We start from the raw sequence: 12,592 nt of genomic DNA on the forward strand, positions 1-12,592 counted from the left end.
TACCAAGTTTGAATGAAATCACTCCAGGCATCTCTGAGATATCTGCGTGAACGGACAGACGCACGCACGCACGCACACACACACCCACACACACACACACACACACACGCACGCACGCACACACGGACATGACCAAACCTATAAGTCCCCTGGACGGTGTCCATAGGGACTAAAAAACAAGTTTTGTGATTGCAAAATTTTTCTACAGTTTCTTTTGTCATCAACTGGCTAAACTGTGGTAAGGTAATATGCCCTCGTATTTGGAAAACTTCAGCCTTTGCTCAACTTTCCACACTGAAACTTTGAACCATTCTCTTTCAAAATCAAGATTGAAAATCAGGGATCATCATGCAAAATTTGGTGCTAGAGAATTAAACTACCAAACAAATACCAACATTTAAAATTCAAAACCGTTGCCGTCCCTGTGTTCAATCTATGAGCAAAATTAAATTTTCACAAAAAATGAGCCAGTGAAAGCTTTTATTACTAAATGAGCTTCAAAATGAGCCTAAACAAGTGGTAGAGCAAAAAAATATCTTGAAAGATTTTGAGTTGGAATATCACTCCAATTCCGGCTCAACTCAACTGACCTGGATAAAGGTACAATTTCAATATTTCCGTAATCCACGTAGAGCACTTCAACGCGTTCCTCGTCAGTTTCATTTTCCAGAACAGTTCTGATTCTTGCTCTATACCACATCTTATCATGGGAAAACTGACAACCATAAATGTCACCTGAAATTTAGATATACAAAACACACACTTGGTTTTATGATTTTGATCACTGGTGACAAAATAAATAACATATATCTAGACAAGTCTTCCTCATACTTCGAAATAAAAGAAATATCTGTTAAAGGCTTCAATAGCAGCAAATATATATATATATATATATATATATATATATATATATATATATATAAAGATAGACTCTTGAGACATTTAAATTTAAATTTACTTAAAAATATCTACTGTTGATTGACCAATCAGAGTGCTCAATTCAGGGTGTTTTATTTACTCATAAAGCTTGGTCACCAAATTCCAGAAACGAATGACAGCGTTGTAGTAAAGTACTGTCCAATCACAAGTGAACATGTCATATTCCGTAGACATCTGGTACATTTTAATATTCAAATTTGGTAACACAGCGGAAACCAGCTGAAAAACAAAATCTGCTGTGCCCTATGGCATTTATATAATGTGCACTAGGGCATTTATAGAATGTTCCATTACATTGGAAGGCTATTTCACAAATAAAAGTTTTAATTCATATCCTAAACATGTTACATTGACAAAGGGGACGGTTGACGTAAACACATTGAAAACGAAAATATATCAGTTAGGGGCGATAGTTTTAAGTCGGATAAAACCCTCGTACTCGGGCTCTTCTGGTATATAAAGTCCAACCCTACGATAAAATGTCTCGGCCTGCGGCCTCGACATTTTATCGTTGGGTTGGACTTTATATACCAGAAGAGCCCTCGAACTCAGGCTTTATCCTATACTTATAGTTCCAACTTACCAACTTCAGCTTCATCAACACTCTCTGCTTTCTTATCACAGCAGTGTTTGTTGATGGCTCGTTTCATTGCATCATAGCGTTCTGAGTCAGAACATCTCTGTACCTTGAAATGACAGGGTGTTCTGATATGGGTCACATGTACAAGTTCACTACGAGCTGCAAAGGAAAGTATCAAATTAATTTTAGATTTTGTGTTCCAGAACTTTAAAACCCATGGTGACAACAAAAGCTTTAAAAACTGCTTTGATGAAATCAGCAAACAAAATCAAAATAAATTTATTGCAATATGAAAATACAGTAATGACCAGTATAAGAGTTGCACATCTACACAGAAAGTAATATTACCATCAATAGGATACCATTATTAGTATGACTGAGCATTAATCTATGTGTCAATTCTCACTACTTTAGTTTTTGTCTAACTTATGCTATAATGTGATAAAGTGTACAAAAATTGCAATGTACTGAGGTAAGAAATCAATTTCTAACCTCAGTAAGAAATTGAGATAACAATCTAATAAATACTTTGACATAGATAACAATCTAATAAATACTTTGACACAAATGTAGTCATTTTCATGGCAAAAAGTTCTGTTCATTTGTGAAACTAGCTAAAGTCATGCATCTTTTCATCTCTTTTGGCATTTCTGGAGTGGAATTCCTGTAGAACTTAAAATTTTACTTTGGCTTCTGTAGTCTTATGGGTTTTACTTGTAGAATTCTGTCGTTTTGAAAATATGATAAAGACTGCCTCAGACTTTTATTATTCACTTACATTTACATTACAAAATTTTATTCTGGGTACAAAGGATTTGTGTTATTCTCTTACAGTGAATTTGAACACAGGTTACTAAAAGCAACTTCCGAGAATTTTACCATTACAACAAGCATACATCACATTTTGTGTAGCTGTTTGCATACTTCTGCTGTCACTAAACATATCAACTATGATTTATCCCTTTGCCTTATTTCACAGAATGCCTTTCCTATCACTTAGGCTACTTAGTAGAGTTATCATTTCAACCAATAATTTTTATCATTTTACAATGATAATCATAGGTTACAATGAGAACCACCATTTATTTCAGAAGATATAAGACATGATTACCATGGGAGACTTGTGCATAATTCTTGGCTAACTTTCTGGCAATGCGACTTCTTGGTGATGTTCCTACTTTACCAGAAGCAGAGCTGACTTTTTGTTGAGTTTTTCCAAGGCCAGAATCCATGTCTGAACAGAAAAACCATCAATTACATGAATCTCTCAGAATAATGTTCAGCTGTGTTTTTGATAATTCAGCTTTCATTGGACAGTATTGCAATTTCTCACAAAAACTGGTATAGTGCATGTCATACATCCATGCATCTGCATGCTGTCTATATTTGACTCTTGAAAAGTTGCAGCAGATATCATTTTATTTGGTGGTCAGTGGCTTCTGATGGCCAGCATAAGATCTAGACATAATACAGTGGTCTCACAATCAAGCATTTGTGATCCCTGTTTGTAATTCCCTTCTATACACTGGCCATCCTTAACAGTTACTTGACAAAAGTTTGAAATGATATATTAACTCATCGGAGAAAGAAATATGATTGTTCCCACCAATGCAATAGAGTTTACGAAACTTCAAAGTCTACGAAACTTCAAAGTCTGAACATAGTTTTTAGAATGTTCTTGCACAACATATCAATACTGCCAAGTTATGCATCTGTAAAGTTAAACTCAAGTTTGAATTAATTTCTAAAACAAAATGTTCTCTTATCATATCAGGGGTCACCTTGCAAAGTGTGGTATTACAAGAACAAATTACCTAAAACTTACTGATGTTTAAAATTCAAAATGATCGCAATTGCTGTGTTAAATTTATGAGGGAAAATTATTTGATTTTCATTAAACTAAGACAGCGAATTTTTTTCCAATATACTCAAAGAGCATGAAAATTAGTCCAAACAAGTGGTAAACCAGAAATGTATTAGAAAAATTTTGAAAGTCTGAATATCTGTCCCTGAGGGGCATTCTACCTTAAGAAGCTATCTTGTCCTTGATACAAAGTCTTCAAAATATACTTAAGACTGGAGCCATTTTACTCACAATTTCCTCCAAAGATGCTTACCTTGAGAAACTCCTGCTCCACTGTTAACCTCCTCCGTCTTCTCATAGGGTGGAGACAAGAATTTTCTGGATGGAAATGGAGGTGGACTCCAGTCTGCTGGCAACTCATTGCAGGATTTTAGAGTGTACCTAAACAGAAATGATATATTTTTGCAATGGATGAAATAAACACACAAAACAGATACAAGCACAACATGAGCCAACAGATCTAAGTAATTCCTACACAGAGAGATACGGAAAATATATTTAGATATTTCTTCATTTATGGGAATATATACATATTTTTTGTGTTTATTTCATGATCCAAACTGTCGATTGGCATGAAAGTAGTAAATTTCAAAGTGCAATCATTTGAACAACTACAGTACCACACAGTTCTCCTTTTGTGGATATGTTGTACAATGAATGAAGTACTTCTGATAAGCCTAAAGCACTACAATAACCAAATACATAAATATGAAATATACGGTACACTTTATATCTTTGAGTGACATTGATAATAACACTTCTTCTAACCTTGGTGTTATACTGCTTTCAACTTGCCCAAGCTCAATTATTGTATCAACAATGGTTTTATCAACCTTGAACTGAAAATCAGGCTGATCAGCATTCTCATTGGTTACAACGTTGCACGGAATATCCTTAGATGTTGATAGCTGAGCAACCAGTTCCTTGGCATTCAAAACCAATTCACTGCCTGTCTTCTTGGCCTTCTGAACATCTGATATCAATTAAAAGCACAACTTAAATCAGAAAAAACTTTACCCCTACCACTAATTGTACAGATGATATTCCTCTCAGCAGGTATATTAGGTTTCAATCACATCATGTATTTTATGAGAGTTTCATGACATTTTTAGAAACCTATTTTCACATCACTTGATTTATTTGAACTGACCAAATGCATTTTGAGTTGAGACACTGCACATGTTATGGCACGTTGATAAATGGCCACTCTAAAATATTCGTATATTAACATTTAATTTACCTTTAATTTTTGATCAATACTTAAAAAGATTGAAAGTTTAAAATATATCTTTGTGAGTGTGTTCGGTTGAGAGATACAGATACTATCAATATCATTTATCAAATATTATCAGCAGCTAGTTTTGTTTAAATACATCAATTGCAGATTCTCCTTAAATAAAACACAATCTCACCATCAATGAGTAAGCTGAGTTTCTTCAGATTGATAGAAATACTATCCTTCATGTCTTCTAGAGGCTCTGTTTTGTTAACACCAGCTTCCTCCAGATTCTCTATCAGGACTTGCTCCCTGTGATTTCAACCACATTATCATTGTAAAGACATCCCTGTTTACATCCAATACTAATGTGTAATGCAAAATCATGTGTCCTTACAGTATTTCATGTCCTTGAAGCCTAAAGCCCACAGGATTGACACATTTACAACCTGCTTAAAAGTGATTTTGACATGTAACATACATTGTGTGATCAAGATTGGTGTCATAGTTTGATAAAATTGACAGTCGCCTCTCTATTCATGCTTTGTAACATTTACACAGGTCATCATATCATATTTCAAGAATAAAATATTGTACAGATGATAACACAGTTTTGAAAAATAAAGCAAATACAAAACTTTGTAAAGGTGATCCAAGTGTCATTATACCTTTCTCAAATAACATTAATAATCATGCTAATCAAAGCTTCATTTCATTATTCACATGTGACACAAAAATGTTTGAAGGCATAGTGACAATATTTACAAATTTCAATATTTTATGAGTCTTTTGGGTTTTTGCACATTAGTGCAGTCACACAATTATGATAGTCATAAAAATTCTTTTGAATAAATTTACAGCTACACTAGCAGATATATTCATTCCTTTTACAACGTTTCAAAGTCTGGAGTAATAACACATTAAAACATCATTTGATGTGAAAACCCTTACCTGACTTGCAGCAAGGCATGTAGGATCCTGAAGTGTAACCGGATTTCCTGTGTCATGTGTGAAATGTTGTGTTTGACTTCCGGAATAGATTCTGATAACATCTAAATTAAAACAATATGACATCAAATCAATTCCAGCAATCGTTATCATTAAAGGCAAGTAAATCACCAAGTCTAAGAAGCAACAAACAACAACCAAAAAGCATCATGCCATATTATGAAGTTACAAAGTCCTCTATCACAAGAGTGTGTAAATTGGAAAGTTATCCCCTTGAAGACGACAAACTCTCACTACAACTGAAACTGAACTGGCATAACATTGATCTTCTTGCTCAGAAATTATTAACATTTTGTAATGGATTCTTGCATTTAATTTTAAGCTCTGAATTTGTGGTTAAAAATTCCATCAAAGAAGGTCAGTATAATGGATTATATATACATGAAATATACACTGGATGACTGCAGTAATAGGATACACAAGCGTATAAATATTTGAACACTATCTTGAACAAACTTGGTCAAGCTTACCCTGTCAGCTGACTTCAGCTTATCAATAGTTTCCCTGGCAACCTGTACAGCCGGTTCAATATCTGCTGCAATTTCTCTGTTCTGAAAACAAGTGATAAATTGTTACGTATGCTCCCACATCTCTGAGATATATACTGACAGGCACCAGTACAAATCGAAGACTTCAATTTGAATTCTTATTCTTTGTATATCTGTTGACCAAGCTGCTTTAAGTATTGATTGGTTGAATTTTTTTGATCTTTGCATTCAGCTGTATCCTCATTTTTTTCTCAGGTAGCTCTTTATCTCATTATATTACTATTTCATCTTCAATGGCCTGCCCTCCTTGTAACCTCATCGATCTGTTTCTGTCTGGATTTTGCAAATTGTCTCACCTTCTCATCCATGGATACAATTCTGTGTGTTCTGTGTTCACCCCAGATGGCACAGTTGGTACAGATTGGGATGTCATCATCGTTGCAATACAGATCTAGTGTACGGTTTGCATGCACTGAACAGAAAGCAGCAACTGACCTGATGGTTACAACAAAATTGAGAACAATGTTGGTGACTGCAAAATTACAAATATGCAAACAACGAGTAATGGACTACCTCTGCAACCATAATTTTGATACTAAAATAAAGGAGAGGACAGAAAACACTTGAAATTGATGATAAGTCATGTAACTTACTATTATTTTTGAAATTTTTCTAATAAAATCCAATATTGCCAGCAACAATGCTAAACCAATTGCTGCTCGAAAAATGCTCAGACTACAGTCACTTTTGTTTGTGGGACAAAAATTGTGACATTTTCTGGGCGGTAACATTACACTTGACAAAAAGCTAAAACTTTTGAAAAAGTGAATATCGATGTGATTTAACAACAGAATTCCTGTCACTAGAGTATAAACATTGGCCAAGTTTCTTTTACTTTTCATACCAGCTTACAGATATCTGTGACTTACGCATTCATGTGTAGAGGGATTGCCTGATGTTTCTTGAGTATCTTTGAAGCCTTGTGAACCTTATCAAAACACAATCCACACATATTGGACTCACACTTGACACAGTGTGAGTTGGCTGCTTTCTTACCACACTCATCACACAACTCCTCAGTGGATATGGGATCTGAAATAACAAGATTATTTCTTAAGTGTTCTCAAGCAACATTCTCCGCAAAATCCTTGATGCACACGTACACCAAACCTGAAGTCACATCAAAACCTGAATTTCCATCCCAAACAGATGAAGAATCCACACCATTACATTACATTAGAAAACAGACTTTCCCTTCTTGCATAACAATGACACAAAAGCATATCTCTTCCTGCTTCTCACGTGGTCTGGAAAACACTACCCCTTTTTTTCGGATCAAGGTGTTCAAATATGCCATAAATAGCATAGTATCCAACAATCCTCTTGTGATACTTTCTTTTTGCGTTTAGTCAGTGAATTCACACTATTTAGTCTTTGCAAGATGTTAGGAAATCTTCATTTTTCTGTCCATCCTTATTGTCATATGGCCGACTTTGTTTGATCCTACCACGTCAGTAAAGATTACCTGAACTAGACATTTTTTACTGGTTTAAAACAACTGAACCGGATACCAACAGATGAATCCATCCAAAATTGTCAGGCCTCACTAAGTCACAACTTCAATTGATCCTTCTACCACACTGGCAATCCGGTTATAGTAAATCCCCGTAACTTATGCATGCATGGTTAGAAAGACAGAACAGCAATGTCCCTGAATGTCCTGACACAAGTTCACCAATAATCAAGCTCATGAACAGTTATGATTATAACACGCCACATGCTCATTCCATGTCACGATTGGCCAGAATACGTCACGCGACGAGAAAACAGATACGTCTAGTCCCCACCCGATTGACAAAAGTGACGTCAGAGGGTGTTTTTTGAAAAGCTATTTCCTAGGGAAATAGTTCTGACCAAAATTTGGAAAAGTGTCCGGTCACGTGACCGTGGTGTCGTCTGCAGCTTTGCAACAATGGCGGGTGACTAGAACGTGATGTGTGTCCGGGATAGGTGACGACACATTCTCTAAAACAGATTTTCCAACATTTTCCAACATTCCAACAGCGTAGGAACTTGAACAGCTCATCGACGGAAAAGATTAAAGTGCAACTAAGGATGTCACTAGGTATGCTTAGAATATTTTTTGAAAGAAAGTGGTACCACGTACAACTGAAACCGCTGTGGAAACATCGCCCAGTAAACTTGTCACAACTTGGAATTGTTGCGGTACAAAATATCAAAACACATTAAAAACTATACAACAATACAACATGAGCATATGTTGTGTTATAAAACACCTATAGCCTGGTCTTTATTTGGGCTATAGCGCTCGTCTATTACCCTCGTGGCCGTGTGTTAACAGAAACACAACATTATACCCCTCAGCCTATGGCCTCGGGGAATAGCAATGTGTTTCTGGTAACACACGGCCCCTCGGGGTAATAGACGGGCACTATAGCCGTCATGACCAGGCAATAGGTGTTTACTACAGACCTTCTGTTGCAGTTACATCAATTTTCTTGGCTCTTTTCTTCCTCCTTCTAGCTTTTCCATCTTCCAATTGTGAGAGTTTCATGAACACATTCCTGAAATGTAGAAGATATCAAAACCCTATCAAATGTCCAGCACACAAAACTCACATTTTTTAACCAGTCATGGGAAAAAAAATGACTTCACAACACTAACACAGACTACACTCAAACATAAATGTAATATTCATGTGCCACAAATGAATTGAGCTCAGTAGGTTGAACTATGGAATCCTCAAATATTGAATAATAGTATGCATGAATTCATGAACAGCAAAAGTTGGTTCTGACATACACAAAACAGCAGTAAATGTCAATACATATACTGTACTATCTAAATGGAACCGCGTCAACAAGAACATATTGTGAGTCAACATTATTGATGTCAATGTATAAACTGTACTGTTTACACGGAACAGCATCAACAATAATATATTGTGAGTTAACTTACATCCACGTCTATCCTATAACTAGTGTCATGTTAAAGTCACTGATAGTGTCAATCCAACCTACCCTTCTAACATGAGTTTTCTGTTCAGAGAAAGAAGGCCAAGCACATAAACATCTGGCCATAATTCCTTAATACCATGTTCTCCAAGTGGTGTTAAGACCTGTTAATCAGGGGAAAAATGTATTCACAAACTTGTGTATAAGTGTAAATAATTTTGCATGCATTTTCCTCATGGAAAGAATCGCACAATAACTTTTTTTCTGTGAAGAAACAGAACTTTTCTTCCAGTGTCCTCTCTATATCCCGGAAACAAACATGTGAACTGAAAAATTACTTAAACATGTTTTCTGAGACCCACTGCACAACCATGTATGCTTATTTATCTCAACAGCAATATAACTCTTTCCTAGGTAAGTTACTGCATTGTCATATTTAAGTCTCAGTATTATTACTATAAAGTAAGGTTCTAAAGTATGGTAGTCCCTTAACCCTTTCAGGCCTGACTTTCTGGTAACTTACCAGATCTACCCCTATATATAGGGGTTTAGGCCTGAAAGGGTTAATTTCATTTTGCATTGTAAGCAAACTACCGGAATGATGTAGTATAGTGCCATTACTAGGAGACAATATTTGGTCTTTCTTATATGTAGATAAATTTATCTGGAAACCTCTAAATTACACTTGAAATATTATCTCCAACAGTTTGTTCAGATATAAATGCTGGAGAAAAATCTTTGATTAGACATTCGTGTCAAACGTTACAAATAAATGTGTATCAAACTTACTGTTGACATAGGAATTAAGGTGCTTGAGACATGTTGATGGATTGTGCATGCTTACAATTGAACTTTGCCAACATTACTACTTTCACCCAATTTTCCTATACAGTTATCCAACTCTGCTATACATAAAAGGTCAAGACACTCTGGGTATTGGGTCGTTCCATCATATTTCAAAAGGATAGATGTTTTCAAGAAGATTAACAACTTTAACATATTTTCAAAATCCTCCTTTCAGTGATATCAATTTGTTTAAAATCTTGTACAATGAAACAGTAACACACAAACAAAAAGAAATCACTGCATAGGAATTACCTGACACTTTGGGCACGGAAGGGAGGTTTTTGATTTTCCAAGTTTTGCAAGACATCCTTCACAGAATGTGTGACCACATTTTAGAAGCACTGGCATTCGCGGACCATGTGGTCTTGTTGGATCTGCAAGAAAATAAAAAAATGTTCAAAGTTTTACATCTATTCACCTAAGACAGTTCAAACTATAAAGTACCAACTTTAACCCTTTGAGCACCAAAGTCAATTTTTGTTCCCTTTATAAAATTTACCCCTGGCAATTTTTTTTTCTACTTTGTGAAAACTTTCATAAAAATCTGTAACCAATGAAATGTGACGTCCATTTGGTCCAAAGTACCAACAAATTTACAGAAAAAGTCATAAAAATTGGTAAAATGTTGCTCTGAAATTTTGGTGGGTTAATTACAGCACTCAAAGGGTTAAACAAAATCTTTAAATGAGGTGTCAAAAGTACATTTCTGGGAAGACAGTATACTAAATACTACATTTTCTACGAAATGATAGGCAAAAGTCTCAGAAGATGTGCTCGATTACAAAGAGGGTCAGTAGTCTACATTTCATCAGAAGTTCCTTGGTCAAGGCTACATGATATAAAACAGTGGATTAAAACAATCATGAATGGGTCCATATGTGTACATGCTTCCTTTAGCAATTTAGTTTCAAACCCTCCCCATTAAAATCTAGTTAACTTGAAAACAATGGATAAGGTGCTGATTAACATTGTGAAGTACTATCCTTGTTCCTTACTCATTACAATCACATTTTTTGTATGCTGCGCTTTACTCAAAAAAGTTTACATCTGAAGGCAACAATTAATATGTTTGCACAATTTTAGCCAGTCCAATGACATCTGAAGATTTGTTTCAAGCCATTGCCATCACTCACTCACTCACGCACTTTGAGACCTGCATACCAGTCTTCAGTTGTCCTTTATAAGTGAGTTAAAAGAAAGTTTAGTACTGTGTTAGCACCGTAACAGCTAAAACAAGCCTATGCACAATATTATTTATAAAATTTGCTCTTTTGGAATGGTACTGTATCAAAGTTTCAGGAAAAAATCATAAACTGAAAAATTGAATACTCCCCTCAATAGCGCTGTTCACGGTTACAGGTTTGTTTCTAAATATAGCTGTACGCGCGCGACATCGCACACGCAGCTTGAAATGCGGACAAATTTTATCAATGTTGCATACATGGCCGTTTTTGCAGCTAATACTCAGAGTCGTGAATATGTTTTTTAGTATTCATTGTTACACTAGCAGTCACCCACTGAGATGTATTTTCGTCGTTCTTGCATGCGTAATTTTCAAGAGCGTTATCTGAAAATGCGGACAAATATTTATTTTGCATATTAATTAGAGAACAGTGACGTAAACTGTGAACTCCCCTATTTTGCCAAATTTACAGGACTACCGTACATTTGAGAAATAAATGTTTTTCATTCAGAAGGCAGTGATACAAAAGAATGAACAATTTGGTAAATACATGCGCAATCGACACATTATTTTAATTTGTGCATTGTTCTCATGATTGAGCATCTTGATCGTATTTGTTGCCTTCAGATGGCCTGATGGTTGAAATAAAATTGCAAACAATGTTGCCACTGCAAGCTACAGACTACCTCTCAAAGCATAACTTTGACACCATAGGATTGATAACAGTTAAAATTGACCTGTACAGTCATGTAACATGTGTAACTTTACCATTGTGAAAGTTATACATAAATAAATCAACGAAAGGTCAGAGCCCTTCAGTCCAACCCTCTGCAAGGAAGGTCTACCCAGCCAAATTAACCCTCACGTCGTTCAAACACACAAAATGAAGAAAACTACTTCTTTCCAGACGTGCGCTACTCCCTAGCTCGACCTTCTTTCAAAACAAGTCCACAAGAACCGTCGTCTGTTTTATCTCAACACGTCACAAACCACGTCCCTCCCATGCCCCCTCATATTGCATGGACTGATGGAGACGATGGTCCCACCACATCTACCATGCAGATTATGATATTGTACTTAAATCTTGAGAGAAGCGTTTACATCTGCCTAAAGAGTAACAGTGGCACGCTTGTCATGTCAGGTAACGTTCGATATTTGATAACTTCACTGATTTCGTCAGAAAATTTGAGAAAGGAAAGCTTTAAGGTCTCGGGTCAAGTCAGTTCACTGGCTTCCAATCTACCTTCACTCACCTTGTGTGCCAAAATTTCGACAACAGTTCGGGCAAGTTGGACTCCTTAACATATTTTCACCTATACCATATCCTTGAAAGATGTTATGGGGAGAATTTTAAGTTTGAAGAAGATTGTCGAACGAGATGGCTGGCTAGGCTGTCGCACTTCTGCCTCGCCATGCGCTTCCCTTGTCATGTGGCTTTTCATTCGGAACTGTTCGGAAAGTGTCGATAGACCTTCTCGTTACTCTGTTAAGAA

At 35.9% G+C, this 12,592-nt stretch overlaps 1 protein-coding gene across 2 annotated transcripts in view; it reads right to left on the reverse strand.

Moving 5' to 3' along the window:
* The window catches only part of LOC139142750 (RING finger protein 17-like), a 34,773-nt gene extending 22,229 nt beyond the window's left edge, over positions 1–12,544 (reverse strand). The window contains exons 1-14 of one of the 2 annotated variants that reach the window (XM_070712856.1): positions 12,353–12,544; positions 10,169–10,290; positions 9,137–9,234; positions 8,589–8,680; positions 7,025–7,187; positions 6,452–6,590; positions 6,078–6,158; positions 5,551–5,651; positions 4,796–4,911; positions 4,152–4,356; positions 3,637–3,764; positions 2,631–2,753; positions 1,523–1,678; positions 591–735 (exon numbers count right to left, since the gene is read on the reverse strand). In XM_070712856.1, the coding sequence (XP_070568957.1) occupies positions 591–735; positions 1,523–1,678; positions 2,631–2,753; positions 3,637–3,764; positions 4,152–4,356; positions 4,796–4,911; positions 5,551–5,651; positions 6,078–6,158; positions 6,452–6,590; positions 7,025–7,187; positions 8,589–8,680; positions 9,137–9,234; positions 10,169–10,290; positions 12,353–12,404 (1,721 nt within the window). In that variant the 5' untranslated portion in view covers positions 12,405–12,544. The remainder of the gene's footprint in view (positions 1–590; positions 736–1,522; positions 1,679–2,630; positions 2,754–3,636; positions 3,765–4,151; positions 4,357–4,795; positions 4,912–5,550; positions 5,652–6,077; positions 6,159–6,451; positions 6,591–7,024; positions 7,188–8,588; positions 8,681–9,136; positions 9,235–10,168; positions 10,291–12,352) is intronic. The other variant, XM_070712857.1, reaches the window with a different exon arrangement.
* Between the last annotated feature and the right edge of the window lie 48 nt (positions 12,545–12,592).

This window comes from Ptychodera flava, chromosome 10 (assembly GCF_041260155.1).
Source record: "Ptychodera flava strain L36383 chromosome 10, AS_Pfla_20210202, whole genome shotgun sequence".
Classification (NCBI taxonomy): domain Eukaryota; kingdom Metazoa; phylum Hemichordata; class Enteropneusta; family Ptychoderidae; genus Ptychodera; species Ptychodera flava.